This window comes from Prionailurus bengalensis, chromosome A1 (assembly GCF_016509475.1).
Source record: "Prionailurus bengalensis isolate Pbe53 chromosome A1, Fcat_Pben_1.1_paternal_pri, whole genome shotgun sequence".
NCBI lineage: Eukaryota > Metazoa > Chordata > Mammalia > Carnivora > Felidae > Prionailurus > Prionailurus bengalensis.
In genome coordinates this window covers 91,161,365-91,177,111 of record NC_057343.1, presented here as the reverse complement: position 1 = coordinate 91,177,111, position 15,747 = coordinate 91,161,365, and the positions used below count along the sequence as shown (strand labels likewise).

The 15,747-nt window shown below is 51.3% G+C and overlaps 1 protein-coding gene across 1 annotated transcript; it reads right to left on the bottom strand.

Moving 5' to 3' along the window:
- Positions 1-1,715: 1,715 nt before the first annotated feature.
- Positions 1,716-15,442, bottom strand: CBY3 (chibby family member 3). Its single transcript, XM_043573292.1, has 4 exons — positions 15,393-15,442; positions 13,325-14,202; positions 12,486-12,578; positions 1,716-3,985 (listed from the first exon to the last, which is right to left on the bottom strand). The coding sequence occupies exons 1-2, from the start codon at positions 15,440-15,442 to the stop codon at positions 13,515-13,517; spliced, it is 738 nt and encodes a 245-aa protein (XP_043429227.1). The 3' UTR covers positions 1,716-3,985; positions 12,486-12,578; positions 13,325-13,514.
- Positions 15,443-15,747: the final 305 nt, after the last annotated feature.

The following is a 15,747-nucleotide window of genomic DNA, read 5'->3' as shown; positions in this document are numbered from 1 at the left end:
CCTCCAGGCAAACTAGACTGTTCTTCTATATCAAGGCAAGGAAGCAGCTACTGCTCAGGGCTCTCAGGCTCAAGATTCTTATATATATCCACCCAAACAACCCCATGCCAGGCCCAGGCCTCAGGATCCCACCTTCCTCCGCCCCCTCCTCCCCCCCCCCATTTCCCCCCCCCACCCCGTCCCCTTCAAGCCCTGACTCTAGCACAGGAAATTTGTTGAGGATCCACTGGTCTGCTCCACAGCTCTGCTGCCCTTATGGTTAAGTGTGGGCCCAGTTTTCAGCACGCTTTGCTGAAAAAGTAAGTATGTCTTAATTTTCTTTATTTATTTTTGAGAGAAAGAGAGAGAGAGAGCAAAGGCAGGGAGGGGCAGAGAGAGAGAGGGAGACAGAATCCGAAGCAGGCTCCAGAGTCCGAGCTGTCAGCACAGAGCCCGACATGGGGTTCGAACTCACGAACCACAAGATCATGACCTGAGCCGAAATCGGATGCTTAACCGACTGAGTCACACAGGCGCCCCAAGTTAGCATTTACGTTGCCTCGGGAGACTTTCTGGCTTTCATATTGTGCCCTCAGTCGAGTGGGCTAACTTGAGTCTTACATGCCTTCTGCAAAGTTTCTAAGCAGGTTTAGAAAAACTAGCCACCCCTATAATCCTTGTAATTACAGTTGCCTTCCCATCTTTCAAGGGCCAAAGCTACTTCATAAGCCAAGCTTTCCCTTCAACTTCTATCTTATTCCAATCTACCAAAGGGAAAAGTCTTATGCTTCAGATTAGGGGTTATCACCACCCCAGTGGTGGGAGGTCGCTGTTGCCTTCTGAATGGTAGATGAGCCAGTTCTAGATTCCTATCCCTATAGTCTCCCTTCCATTGCTACTTCCTACTGTTTTAGCTTGAATCCCCATGAAAGCAGAGACTGAGCCTAGAACTTGGGGGCAGTTGATATGGTAGGTGAATCCAGGAAATGAGAGGGAGGGAGGAGAATGACACAGGGTAGAAGGAAAATTCAACAAAGTGTATTTTGGCTTCTGTCCCTTATGAGTTGAAGGTTGCCTCAGAAGGCGTTAACTCACCTGCACTCCCAGGCTATGCCTATGGTTGAGAGAGGTCCTGAGGCTTAGGAGAAAGCCCTAAAGCAGAAAAGCAGAGAAACCTACAGTAGACACTTGAAACGAGGCACTGACAGTGTACATGGAGCCATCTACCATAGCTGTGGCTAAAGTCAGAGGTGGGCTGATAAGATGTAACCAAAAGTTCCAACACATCTAGCACATCTTTCCTGCCTCCTAGGGGATCAGACATCTGGGCCAATGACAAAGGCCAGACACCATCTGCTCCCTGGGATTCAGGTGCCTGGTCCTGTAGACCTTTGTTATGCCCAGAATTCGTGATCCCCAAAGATCACCAGGGAGCCGAGTCTGATGCAAAAGCAAAGAGCCTTTATTCGAGCTAGCTCGAGCTCAATCCCCTATCTGCACCGATGCAGCGGTGAGATGCCAGAGAGAGCGAGGTTCAAAAGCACAAAGGTGTTATAGGGATCTAGGGGCAGTTGGTGGGGTAATGGTTGTGGCCTTAGCCAATTGGCTGGGGAAGGGTCAGTGTCCCCTTGCGCAGGGTGCCAGGTGTGGTTTGAACGGGAAGTTTGAATGGGTGAGCGGGAAGTTACTCAAAGGGAGGAGATGTGGTCTGAGGTTTGAATGGGAATTTCTTTCTGTGGTTTTCTGGGAAAGGGGGCCATGTCAGGGACGTAGTCACTCAAGATGGAGGACACAGAACAAAATGGAGTTGGCCGGCCTAGGTCCGCTCTTTCATTCCCCCTTGTCATGTAGCTTATGGACCCAATCATGGGACCAGCTGCATTTCTATTTTGTCCTCTTCTGTTATTAGGGGCTTGCACTGAGCACGGAGGACCATTAGTTGGACGGCCCCTATGCAGTCCCTGACAAACTAGTCTGTTGATGATATAGGGTCCGAGGGTTAATAGTAGGAGCAGGATGGTGAGGGGTCCGGCAAGGGCCGAGATGAGGGTAGCTAACCAGGGAGACCAGTTGAACAAAGACTCGTACCAGGACTGAGATTGTTCTCTCTCTAAACTTTTGTTTTTGCAGCCCTTCCCTTATGAGGGCCATAGATTCTTTTACGACCCCCAAGTGACCAACATAGAAGCAACATTCTTCCCCTAGGGCTGCACATAGTCCTCCTTGCTGCATGAATAATAAGTCTAATCCCCTTCTGTTTTGGAGTACTACTTCTGATAAGGAATTAAGGGATTCCTGTAAATGAGAAATTGATTTCTCAATTCTTTCTATGTCTAAGTCAATGGCTGCCCTTAGGGTTCCGTAGTTTTTGTCCTGGATGACAAGTGAGGATATTCTGGTCCCTGCCCCCGCTAATCCCAGTTCCAAGAGCGCAGCCAGAGTTAGGGTTGTAATAGGCTCTCTCTCACTTCGGGGGTTAGTAGAGCCTAACCTGTTAAGTATTTCTTCCCCCGAATGGTACACTAGCTTGGGGATCAACTACACGAGTATGCAGAAGCCTTCTTTCGAGGAGTTAAGGACTTGGGAGTGGATGCAGGGAGTGAGGCCGCTGGAACAGGCCCACCATGCATTTTCGGGGGGAAGTAGATACACTGTCTCCCTGGGGACTGTTAGGGTTTCATTAGAGATGTGACTGCCCAGGGGGCACGTGGCTTATGCAAGTGCCCTGCCCTGTTACCGCCTGGAGGATTAGTCTTGCAGTAGCCTGCTGCCATCTGCAGGAGCTAGAGTTGGAGGCTGTTGTATAATTGCCTTTAATGGCAATACCTTCGTAATATGGGGGCCGGACATCTAGACAGAGCAAACAGGACGTGGTCAGGTCGGGTCTAGAAGCGTTTAGTACCTGGTATGCTCCGACAACTGTGCTCCACAGGGGTCTGTATCAGATAGTAAGTTGTGACCTGGGGCAGAAATGCGGCTGACGCTCCGGTAGGGACAGGGGATGTGGAGGGCTGTGTGGCCAAGGCCTAGGTGTTTCTGGGAGTGGCTGTCCAGGTGGGGGCAGGTCGGGGAACTAGTACTTGGTTGGGTCCTACCCCTGTGGGGGACTGCTGGGCAAGGGGAGTCGCTTGCATTCGGAGGGTAAATAACGTTCCCTTGTCCTTGGCTCCCAGCCTAACCCGGTCATATATCCTGAGTCCCCAGGTTTTTCCACTCTCCCATCCTGTTGTTTTTTTACCTTGGCTTGTAAAGGATATAACTATGGGATTACCGCGCCCCCAGGCATATGGCGGTCGGGGGCCACTGGGCCGCTTTACCACAATGAGATCTCCGGTGCGTGGTGGGGTCCACCAGATGTGCCCCGTCGAGACACATGACCAGGAGGCACAAAAGTAGTCAGCCGCGTCCCCACATGTGCTCGAGCGAGAGTGGCCGGGGCAGACATAGAAATAAAGGTTCTGCGCATGGAATCCGGGAGCATATGGTGACAAGGGGAGCAGAGTTTGGAGGTCTACGCAAAGTTCTGGGAACCAAGTATTCGTGGGGTGGCTCTGGGAAGTCTGATTAAGTATTGTCCCCGAGCTGGTGTCTATGATCTGCCAGGTGATGTTTTGGGGGGCGTGGGGACTCTCGGCAGCATGAGCAGTGACAAGCAGAGCTAACAGAATTACCAATATCAGGTGGGTCGAATGTGCTGTAACCTGAGCTTGAGCGGGTTGTGTTGGTCCCGATTGACAGCCCATCACGTGACGAAGTCCTTCCGGATCGTGGAGGGGTCCGCTGGCCGAACGTGGGTGTGATGGACCCAGGTCGCGATGCCGTCTACTTTGAGAGCGGTGGGGGTTGTCAGCACCACGATGTAGGGTCCCTTCCAGTGCAGCTCGAGGGTCTCTCGGTGGTGCCTCTTGACGTAGACCCAGTCTCCCGGCCTGTACTGATGAGGTGTCGGGGTCGGGCCAGCCTCGTAGATGGCACGGAGGTGCGGCCAAATGTCCTCGTGCACCCTCTGGAGCCCTCTCAAGGAAAGAAAAAGTTCTTGATCTTTAAACTCAGCAAGAAGTTCAGCTCGAAGGTTGGGAATAATAGGGGGTGGCCTGGCAAACATGATTTCATAGGGAGTAAAACCCAGGGTGTAAGGAGTGTTCCTAACCCAGTAAAGGGCATACGGTAGGAGAGTCACCCAGTCCCCGCCAGTCTCCATGGTTAATTTGGTAAGGGTCTCTTTTAGGGTTCTATTCATTCTTTCTACCTGTCCTGAGCTCTGGGGCCTATAAGCACAATGTAATTTCCAGTTTGCCCCCACAGCCTTGGCTACTGCCTGCATTACCTGCGAGATAAAAGCTGGTCCGTTGTCTGATCCTACCATGGCAGGAAAACCATACGTGGGTAAGATGTCTTCTAGTAGCTTCTTAGCTACCGTCTGAGCCATTTCATGCTTGGTTGAGTATGCCTCCACCCAGCCAGAGAAGGTGTCTATAAATAATAAGATATTTATAACCATACTTTCCTGGTTTAACTTCAGTGAAGTTGACCTCCCATTGGGCTCCTGGTCTGGTGCCTCTGAGCCTGGTTCCTTTTTTATTTGATGTGGCTCTTGCATTGGTGAGTTGGCAGGTCTTGCAAGCAGATATAACTTGCTCTATTTTGGTGTCCTATTGGTGAATCTGTGTCCGTCCCACACAAAGCTGCTGCCATCAGTGAACCAAGTAGCCTCGGCATCGGGGAGGGGCCAGTCGGTCAGATCCGTCCGGAATCCATGTACTTGCTCCAGGATCCCCACACAGTCATGTAGTGGAGCATCTAGGTCAGGGTCGGGCAGCAGGGTTGCAGGATTGAGGGCCGCACTGGGGTGGAACTGCACTCATGGAGGGTTGAGTAGGAGGCTCTAGTAATAAGTGTGTTACTCATCCATCTATCAGGAGGCTGTTTCAGGACCCCTTCAATGGCGTGTGGGGTCGTGATCCAGATCTCCTGTTCTAGGGTCAGTTTGTCTGCGTCCTTGACTAGGAGTGCTGTCGCCGCAATAATTCTTAGGCATGGCGGCCAGCCGGCAGCCACTGGGTCTAGCTTCTTGGACAGGTAAGCCACCGGGTGGTTCCAAGGGCCTAAGGCTTGAGTTAGAACCCCTTTTGCTATTCCCTTGTGTTCGTCTACAAAGAGATGGAAGGGCTTCGTAATGTCTGGCAGGCCCAGGGCTGGGGCACTTAGGAGGGCCTTTTTCAACTGATTAAAGGCAGTTTCTTCTTTTTCAGTCCATTTAAATGTTTTCCCCTCTTTGGGAGCTTCATATAGGGGCCTGGCAATCTCAGCAAAACCCAGAACCCGGAAGCAGCAGTAGCTGGCAGATCCTAGGAATTCCCTTACTTCCTTTCGGGAGTTGGGAGTAGGGATCTTTAGGACAGTTTCTTTTCTGGCATCTGATAACCACTGCTGTCTGCCCTCCAGGATGTATCCCAGGTAACTTACCCTCTCCCTGCATATCTGAGCCTTCTTCGCGGATGCGCGGTATCCTAAGGCCCCCAGGGTAGCCAGCAGTTCCTGGGTCCCTCGCTCACGGTCCTTGGCTATGTCAGCAGCAATCAGGATGTCATCTACATACTGTAGAAGGGTGAGGCCACGGTGCTCCTTTCTGTACTCACCCAGGCCCTCGTGTAGTGCCTCGTCAAAGATGGTGGGCGAATTTTTAAACCCCTGAGGCAGCCGTGTCCAGGTGAGTTGCCCACTGTAGCCCTCCTCTGGATCATGCCACTCGAAGGCGAACAAGGGTTGGCTCTGGGGTGCCAGCGGCAGACTGAAGAAGGCGTCCTTTAAATCTAGTACAGTATACAGACCCTGGAGAGTGCCAAGGAGCTCAAGAGAGTATATGGGTTGGGAACAGTTGGGTATATGTCCGTGACCCTCTTATTTACTTCCCGGAGGTCTTGTACCAGTCGATAGTCATTTGTGTGAGGCTTTTTGACCGGCAGTAGGGGGGTGTTCCAGGCAGACTGGCAAGGAACTAGTACCCCTAGGCTTCGTAGTCTCCAGATGTGTGGCTGGATCCCCTTCCGGGCCTCCTGAGTTATGGGGTATTGTTTGATTCTTACCGGACCTTCTCCTGGCTTGAGCTCTACCAGGACCGGGGTCCTGTGAGCGGCTAGTCCTATCCCCCCCGTCTCTGCCCAAACCGAGAGGAATTCTTGTAGCCATCTGTCTATATTATCCTCTCTCGAGAGTGCCTCCTTGTGGAGGTGGTATTCATCCTCTAGTTTCATGGTCAGGACCTGGATGGGGTGGCCCTTGCCATCGGTGACCTGAGGCCCCCCTTGTCTGAAAGTTATCTGAGCTCCAATCTTGGTCAGTAAGTCCCGTCCTAACAGCGGGTAGGGGCATTCCGGTATTACCATAAAGGAGTGGGATACCCATCCTGTCCCCACATCTACCGTTCTTCGGGTAGTCCATGAATACTGGCTCATACCAGTTGCCCCTTGTACCCAGGACTTCTTGCTGGCTACCTTTCCTTGTGGGGTGTGGAGGACCGAATGTTGTGCTCTAGTGTCGATAAGGAAGTCAACCAGGGTCCCCTCCACTTTAAGAGTTACCCTGGGCTCAGGGAGAGGGTCTGAACCCCGACTCCCCTAATCACTCAGTTCATCTAGCTCTAAGACTTTTACCCAATCAGTCTTGCTTCCCTTCCCGCTGGCCTTTTTCGGACAATCTCGGACCCAATGCCTTATCTCCTTGCAGTATGCGCACTGATCTTTCTGCAGCCTCTGCCTCTCCCCCTTGGTGGTTCCTTTACCTCCTCTTGAGTTGTCCGCCAGCTGCCGGAGACGGCGGTCTCGTTCCTCGGGGAAGTCAGCAGTGGTAGCTAGTAGTATTCTGGCCAGGTCTCGAGTCTGCTTACTGCTGGCAGCCACCATGGCGCGAGCCTGCTTATCCTCAGGAGGCTCCCGGTTATTATATACCTTTTTGGCTACCACCAGTAAGTTCTGCAGACTTTTTTTCTCCTAGTCTATCTGTTTTTTGTAATTTTTTCCTAATGTCTATGGCCGATTGGTTTACAAAGGCCATGATAACAGCTGCCTTGCTTTCCAGAGCCTCTGGATCCATGGGGGTATAGGTACGGAATGCCTCCATGATCCGTTCTAAAAAGGCAGCCAGAGATTCATCTTTTTCCTGTTGCACATTTCCTACCTTGGCCAAATTGGTTGGCTTCCTAGCAGCCATTTGGAGACCCCCCATTAGAGTCTGGCGGTAGACCCCGAGCCTCTCCTTACCTTCTGCCGTGTTGAAATTCCACTGGGGCCGAGTTAAGGGGAAGGAGGCATCTATCTGAGCCTGGTTGGTGGTGGGATTCCCATCTGCGCCCGGAACTAGTTTTCGGGCCTCATTGAGGATTCTTTCTCTTTCCTCAGTCATGAACAGGACCTGCAAAAGCTGCTGGCAATCGCCCCATGTGGGCTGATGGGTAAAAAGAACAGAGTCTAACAGATCAATAAGCCCTGTTGGTTTCTTGGAAAACTTAGGATTCTGAGCTTTCCAATTGTAGAGGTCACTAGTGGCGAAAGGCCAATAGTGATAGGGCTGATTCCCCTCCGCATCTGGGGGCCCGGTGGCTCGCAGGAGCAGAATAGTGGAGTCGGCGGCGGAGACGGATTGCTCCCTCTGAGCCCTTTGTCTGGTAAAGGGCGGGCTTCCCACTGGAGCGTTTCCGCCTCCTGCTCTCGGAACAGCATCTGTCTCCCCCAGAGGAGGAGGATGGTGTTCTTCCGGCATCCTAGGGGGGTTATACGGGGAAGGAAAAATTAATTCTTCTTCAGTCCCCCCTTGTAGGACAGGGTAGAGGGGTGCTGAAAACTGGGTAAGACTTTTCTTGTTCTCCTTCTTTTCTGTCCCCTGCAAAGCGAGAATGCGTTTTGGCTCCAGAGGGCGTGGGGCTAGGAAGGGCTTAAGCCAAGAGGGTGGGTCTTCTACAAGGTCCTGCCAAGTGATAGTGTAAGGGAGCTGATCAGGATGGCCCATCTTAGGCCGAGAGATGATACCCGACTTGGTGGATGGTAGGGAGCTTGAAGGTTCCCTCTGGCAGCCATCTGACATTGAAAGCTGACCACTCGCTAGAACAAAAAACCTGCCACCAACCCTTTCGGACTTCCACACTGAGGTTGTTAGCTCTTCCCCTGACATCCTTAAAGTAATCAATCATAATACTTAGAGGAGTAGTCTGAGTCTGTCCCATAACGTCCGTCCAGTAAGTCCACAGAACAAAACAGAGAAACACAGAAACAGACAAACAGAGGGCCCCTAGAAACTCTTCCAACTCCGTGGAAGCAAAACTGAAAGCTAGACGACGGCCTCACACCGACCGGCGGGAGCGACCCACCTCGTCTTAGACCTTTGAGGGGAATCCACGTCCCTCCAGAAGGGAGGATCGGAATGTCTTCCGAAACTCCTGGCCCGAGGTCCTCCAGTGCATCCACTCAGACTGCACCGGGCACTACCAGAATTTCATAAATGAGCTCACAGAGAAGAGACAGGGAACGAACACACACTAACCATGGCCAGTCAGGCTCTCTGGGTCAGGGGTCCCTCGGGGGTCTTGGGGATCCCGGACGAGCCCCCAAATGTTATGCCCAGAATTCGTGATCTCCAAAGACCACCAGGGAGCCGAGTCCGATGCAAAAGCAAAGAGCCTTTACTCGAGCTAGCTCGAGCTCAATCCCCTACCTGCACCGATGCAGCGGTGAGATGCCAGGGAGAGAGAGAGAGCGAGTTTCAAAAGCACAAAGGTTTTATAGGGATCTAGGGGCAGTTGGCGGGGTAATGGTCGTGGCCTTAGCCGATTGGCTGGGGAAGGGTCAGAGTCCTGTTGCGCAGGTTGCCAGGCGTGGTTTGAATGGGAGGTTTGAACAGGTGAGCCGGAAGTTACTCAAGGGGAAGAGGCTTGGTCTGAGGTTTGAAGGGGAATTTCTTTCTGTGGTTTTCCGGGAAAGGGGGCCATGTCAGGGACATAGTCACTCAAGATGGAGGACACAGAACAAAATGGAGTTGGCCGGCCTAGGACCGCTCTTTCATGTTCATTCTAGGAATATTTTCAGAGGTCCTAATAAGTGTCATTAAATACTTTTCTATACTGAAATACAGGAGAGAATATAACAGCTCTATGGAGCTTGTGTCCTAGTAGTGGTGGTGGGGTAAGAGGTAGGGGGGGGGGGGAGAAGGACAATAAAATATACAGCCTATCAAATGGTAACAGGTGTTAGAAAACAAAACAGGAAAGAAGGGTAAGTTGTGCTGGTCTGGTTTCAGCTGGGGAGAACACATGCTCATTTAAATAGAGACATGGTGGGGGGTGGGGAGGGGTGGTCCCTGGGTGGTTCAGTAGGTTAAGCGTCTGTCTCTTGACTTCGCTCAAGTCATGATCTGACGGTTCCTAAGATTGAGCCCCACGTTGGGCTCTACGCTGATGGTGCAGAGCCTGATTGGGATTCTCTCTCTTTCCCCCTTTCTCTGGCCCTCCCCTGGTCGCTTTCCCTCTCTCTCAAAATAAATATATAAAACTTCTTAAAAAAAACAATTAAAAAATAGAGTCATCAGGGAAAACTTCACTGAAAAGATGACATTTAAGCAGATACCTAGGGGCTGAGTGGCTCAGCTGGTTAGGCATCTGACTTCAGCTCAGGTCATGATGTCACTGTGAGTTCAAGCCCCATGTTGGGATCTATGCTGACAGCTCGGAGCCTGGAGCCTCCTTCAGATTCTGTCTCCATTTCTCTGCCCCTCCCCTGCTTGCTCTCTCTTTCAAATATAAAATAAAAACATAAAAAAAATTTTAAGCAGATACCTGAAGGAAGTGAGAGTAAAATCAGCCAGACACTGAGAAGGAGGGAACGGTGTGAGGGAAGAAGCAAATCGGGAGAGTGCAGTGCCTCCCTCCCCCATGCCAGGTGAAGACAGTGTTTCAAGGAGGAGGAGGCCTCAACTGCCTGAAATGCTGATCGGCCAAGGTGAGGATGGACAATGGGCAAAGGACAAAGTAACATAGCAGGGTGATGGCATCTTTGACAGAGAGCAGAGCAAAGAGGGAGGGGAGGAACTGAGGACAGTGAATACAGGAAACTTCTTGGAGTTTCATTATAAAGGGAAGCAGAGAAATGGGGCAGTAGCTGGAAAGTAATGTAGGGTCAAGATAAGGAATTTTTTCTTTCCAAGATGGGAGACCTACCAGCTTCTCTGCTCCCATTTCCCTTCATCTTTCCTCTTGCTGTAGACAAATCTGCGGCCTCTTTGACCTCCCTCTTCAAGCCCCAAAATATTTTTCTGCAAAGCTCTGATCCCCAGAGTTGTGAGCTGTAGGAGGTGAAAGCCACAAAGAGTCCTTTGTGCAAGCTTTCTGCTCTTGTCACATCCTTCCCTGGGGCAATACACTTGGCTGCCTCAGTCAGGGGCTGAAATTCCATAGCAGGAAGAACAAAGTCAGATATCTCAAAATATCATCCTGCTGCATTTATTTCCGGCCCTTTCTCCACTTGGATGGCCTCTCCCTAAACATGGGGCTCCCTGCCTGCCTGCTGCTCTGGTCTGTCAGCGCGACTACTTTATTGTTAAGTATTTTGATCAAAGCAATATTCCCTAAACTTTAGGCATTCCTGGATCATTGTTATGATTTTAGCTGTTTCCCTACAACTCATGTCGTTTTACTGCATGTTTCTTTTTTTTAATTTTTAAAAAATGTTTATTTTTGAAGGAGAGAGAGACAGAGTGTGAGTGGGTGAGGGGCAGAGAGAGAGAGGGAGACACAGAATCCGAAGTAGGCTCCAGGCTCCGAGCTGTCAGCACACAGCCGGACAGGGGGCTCAAACCCACAAACCGTGAGGTCATGACCTGAGCCTAAGTTGGACGCTTAATGGACTGAGCCACCCAGGCACCCCTACTTCATGTTTTTATGTAAAGCACTTTCTTAAAAAAAAATTTTTTTTTTACTGTGATAAAATTCGCGTAACACAAAATTCACTGAAGTGTACAATTCAGTGGCTTTTAGAGCATTCAGTGCTGTACAACCATTACCAAACAGTTCCAAAATATTTTTTGTCACTTTAAAAGGGATCCCTTTGCCTGCTAAGCAGTCACTGCCTCCTCCCAAATCCCCCCCCCCCCCCAGCCCTTGGTAACCACCAATCTGCTTCCTGTCTCTCTGGATTTGCCTATTATGGGTATACTATATAAAGAGAATCATATATCTAACCCTTTGAGTCTGGCATCTTTCACTTAGTATGGTTTCTCCATTAGCACCTTATTTTGGGCTTGATTTTTTTCTGGTGTTATCATTTTGACTCCCTTTCCATTTCCTTGTCTGTATATATTTTTTCTTCATTTTGTTTATTTAAGTATTTTATTTCAGTAATCTCTATACCCAACATGGGGCTCAAACTCAAAATCTCTGGATCAAGAGCACACACTCTTCCGACTAGGTCAGCCAGGTGCCCCTTTCTTAGTTATTTAAAAAAATTTTTTTAACATTTATTCATTTTTGAGAGACAGAGACAGGGCATGAGCAGGGGAGGGGCAGAGAGAGAGGGAGACACAGAATCAGAAGCAGGCTCCAGGCTCTGAGCTGTCAGCATAGAGCTTGATGCAGGGCTCAAACCCACAAACCATGAGATCCTGACCTGAGCTGAATGAAGTTGGACACCTCACTGACTGAGCAACCAGGCACCCCTTTCTTAATTATTTTAAAAGGAAAATTGATTTCATCATAACTATTTTAAATATTTTTTATTTAATTTACATTAATGTATACACAGAATTACTAAAATACAAAAAAAAGCACTGCTCAAAATGTTTTAAACTTAGTGTCTAATGACATGTTTTGTGTTGTTTTCCTGATTGAATAAATAAGTCCACATCTTTGTACAAAGTAGCTGTTAAGTCAGGCGCCTGGGTAGCTCAGTCTGGCATCTGACTTCAGCTCAGGCCATGACCTGGCAGGGTTCATGAGATAGAGCCCCGCTTCCAGCTCTGTGCTCACAGTGGGGAGCCTGCATCGAATTCTGTCTCCTTCTCTCTCTCTGCTCCTCCCCTGCTCATGCACATGTGTTCTCTCTCAAAAATAAACATTTAAAATAAACAAAACAAAAACAAACCCACAGAAAAACATCTATCAAAGTAGCTGTTTAGTAATCCCTAGTCTACTCCTGAAGGAAAGTTAGGTGGAGGCAGGACACTCACTTCTCTCACAGGTATTACCTGACCCTAGGGAAAAGGGCCCACGCTCTCGGGTTTCAGCGGTTGCTGAAATGCCCTGTCTACATTCCAGGGAAAAGGTTACAGATTGCAAGGACTGGTGTCACCACCTTTTGTTGTGCAGTTACATCAACCACAAGTACAACACACTCCCTGAAGCACCTTCTACTATACTTTGTGTGTATAGGGGTTGGGGGAAGCAGACCCCCCGTGTCCCTGATCCAAAATGGATCTAGGAGGAGAGCAAAATCAGACACCTACCAGAAGAAAGGAGTGAAACTCACCAGGAGGTAACAGCCACGATTCAGCTCAAGGCCACTGCTGTAGGACAAAATGAAGGTCCAGGATGGCCAAATCTCTTTGAGAGCACAGGAAATCTGGATTTTTAATATGAAATTTCCAAATTCTTAAATGTTGGCAACTAGGGGCACCTGGGGGGCTCAGTCAGTTAAGCGACTGACTGGCTCACGTCATGATCTCATTGGTGGGTTGGAGCCCTGCCTCGGCCTCTGTGCTGAAAGCAAGCCAGGAGCCTGCTTCGGATTCTGTGTCTCCCTCTCTCTCTGTCCCTCCCCCCTCTCAAAAATAAATAAATATTTTTAAAAAATTTAATGTTGACAACTAATGCAAAACTTTTAAACAACGCGGGTGGAGCAAATCCTATCTGTGTTACAGGCTTAGCTCTGGAGAGTGCTTGTTTGCACCCCGGGTGAGACAAACCCTTTATTCTACAGAGGAGGAAAGGAGACCTGTAACGGAGAAGCTACCCGCCAAAAGCCACACAGCAGCTGGGAGAGGCTGAGGCCCAGTTTCGAGAAAGCTTCGTAAAATACACATACTCCGGACTCAGGCTGAAACCCTCTGGCCCGCGCCGCTCCTCTAAACCAGGGGAGCCAAGAGCGAGGTCCCCGACCCTCTCCGCCTGACCGCCTCACCGCACCCTGCATCGCTGAGCTCCCAAGGTTTCACTGTCTCCCCGACTTCGTCCTCCGTTCCTTGGGCCAAGAACGCCACTGCTCACCCCTGCTTGCCATCCTCGCGCCCACTCCACTCCTCCCTCCCCTAGCACTGCCCTTTGCAAGCCTGGCTCCCACTCCGCGTTCCCAGCGGGCCGCACACACACCTTCCTCCACGGCCCTATCGCGCCCTCCCGAGACGGGCTGCCGGCTGAGTCACCCGTCCACTAACGCGCACTAAGTGACGGTCCCTACCCGCAGGTCGCGAGCCCGAGCCGACCCCACTTGGCTGCCCACGAAGGCGCCGGGCCGGCAGCGAGGAGCGAAATGCGCGTGCGCCGCACGGGCTTTATTGCGTCACCGCGACTCCAGAGCGCGCGGCTGGAGCAAGAGCACCGCGTTCGCGCCTTCGCGTTTGCGCATCTTCCTCTGCCAGGAGCGCGCCCCAGACGCCGGGCTGGCCTGGGAATCGAGCTTCTTCTCCAGCAGGTGCATGCGCGCTGTGGTCTCAGTCAGCATGTCCATGAGCAGCTCCTGCTGTAGCTTCAGGTAGTTGTTCTCCTCCAGCAACAATTGGCTGTTGACCCCCTGCACCTGCGTCTTCCAGCCCGAGTTGCTGGGTGAGGGCAGCAGCGGTCGCGACCGCCGCGGCTGCCCCTCGGTGGTCCACTGGCCGCCGCGGAACACAAAGGCCTCATCGCTCAGGCGAGTGCGCGGCGCGCCGTAGCTGAGGCCCAGCTCGGCCTGGCGCGTCCGGTGGTCTAGCAAGTAGAAGGTGGACATGGAGGAGATGCGGCGCAGCGGCGGGCGCCGCGGGGAGAAGCGCTGCGAGAAGTGGTCGGCCCAGAACTGCTGCAGCTGCTCCCAAAGGCGGCTGATGTGGCCTGAGCTAAGACACCTGAAGGCCTCCAGGGCGAGGACCGAGTGGACCTTGTGGGGCGCGTGGGTGCCCAGTGCCGAGCCTCGAGGACGTGGGCGACCAGGGCTGCGCCCTTGCCTCTGGAGGCCCTGTGTCCAGAATGATGAAGGCGAGCCAGGGGCACTGCTGGGGAGCAAGAGTCCGGGTGAGCAGCCTGCTTGGACAGGCTGTCCGGTCAAACCGCGAGGATCGGTGGGCAGGGCTTAGCTCTGAGGCTGGCACTAGGGTGCTGGTCGCTGAGGAGCCCATCCCTGCACACTGGCACTGACAGCAATCTCCTGAAACTACCTTCTCCAAAGACCACTGTGTGTCAGGCCCAGGAGACAAAATGCGGATGAAGGACCATATCCCTTGCTTTCTGAGCATAGGACAGGCTGCTGGAAGGGATTGCTGTCCCAGGAGAAGGGAACAATAGAGACAGGTACTTAAAAGTTGAGCAGGACTTTGCCATGTAGGTTGAGGGTGGACAATGGAGAACCTCTAGGCAGAGTGAAGACCAGGCACAGCTTGCATGTTCCCCATGTAAGGAAGAGTTTGGAGTAGGGTTTGTGTAGGGGACTCGGCTGGGAATAGAAGAGGACGCTAGAAAGGGGACCAGGGCATAAACTTCATTCCGTGGATAAGAGGGCACTGCTGGATGACAAAGCCAGGGCTAGGTCTGGATTCAGGAAAGTATTTGGTAGGATGTCTAAAATAAAGAAAGGCATTATTGCCACGTTCAGTTATTTTATAAACTGCTCTGGGCCAGGCTTGGTCTGGGCAGGGGTTCTTAGCCTGTGCCTGCCCTCAAGATGCTACTGGTCCAACTAGGAACCCAGATGTGTATGTAGGTGACAGTGGTGCATTATGCTCAGTGACATCTTGGGGGCCTGTGCCATGGGCTAGGACCTATGCTTAGAATTCAAAGTCATAGAGGTTATGCAGACTACACATGACTTTTCTCCCAAGTGGACTACATCCTCAAGGAAGCTAAAGTCCAGATAACAGACAAGTTTCATTCTCTGTCTCCGCCAGCGCCTGTAAGTGCTGACTCTATTAAATGGGAAGAGGGCTATGTGTTCTCTTTTAAATTCCTCTTCTCTCCAGGAGGGTGAAAAGGGATAGAACTCTATCATGCCTTCATCAATCCAACACACACTTATTCCTCTCGCACACAGCTGGGCTGAAGGGGTGGTACTAACCCCTAGATCTGACTCAGGGCATCATCTCTCTGAAAGCCCAAAGAGAGCCTGAGATGTGCAGCCAGGCCCATGTTTAAGTCTGCGTCTTCCTAGAGGGCCCTTTCCCAGTAATGCTCACTGCATGTTGTGCCTCACCTGGAGGATGTGTCGGAGGTGCCAAGCTGCTCTCCCAGGCCTGGCCCCATCCCTGAACCACTAAGCTGCTGTCCACCAGCTATGACTCACAATGCCTCCAGGTTGGGCCAGCCTGGGACAGAAGGGGTGCACATGGTCTAGCTATAAAACAGACCCTGGGCTCTTCCCATATTCAGCAGTTATTGTCTGCTGTGTTCCAGGCGTGGTTGTACAGAAGTGAAGGAGATGTTCTCTTATCAAACTATAGTGGGGGTGTGTGTGGTGGGGGTGTGTGGGGGGAGGTTTAGAAGCAGAGCCAGAGATAGGAATTTGATGTAAGGGACTGATTGAACAAGATAAGTCCCTAAAACAAACA

What these genes read in the sequence shown, in the direction of transcription:
- CBY3 (XM_043573292.1), bottom strand. Translation starts at nt 15,442, where the DNA reads ATGGGGCCAGGCCTGGGAGAGCAGCTTGGCACCTCCGACACATCCTCC. An exon ending in ACCTCCGACACATCCTCCAG is followed by an intron (nt 14,203 to 15,392) that starts GTGAGGCACAAC and finishes CTTGCTCCCCAG; the next exon opens with CAGTGCCCCTGGCTCGCCTT.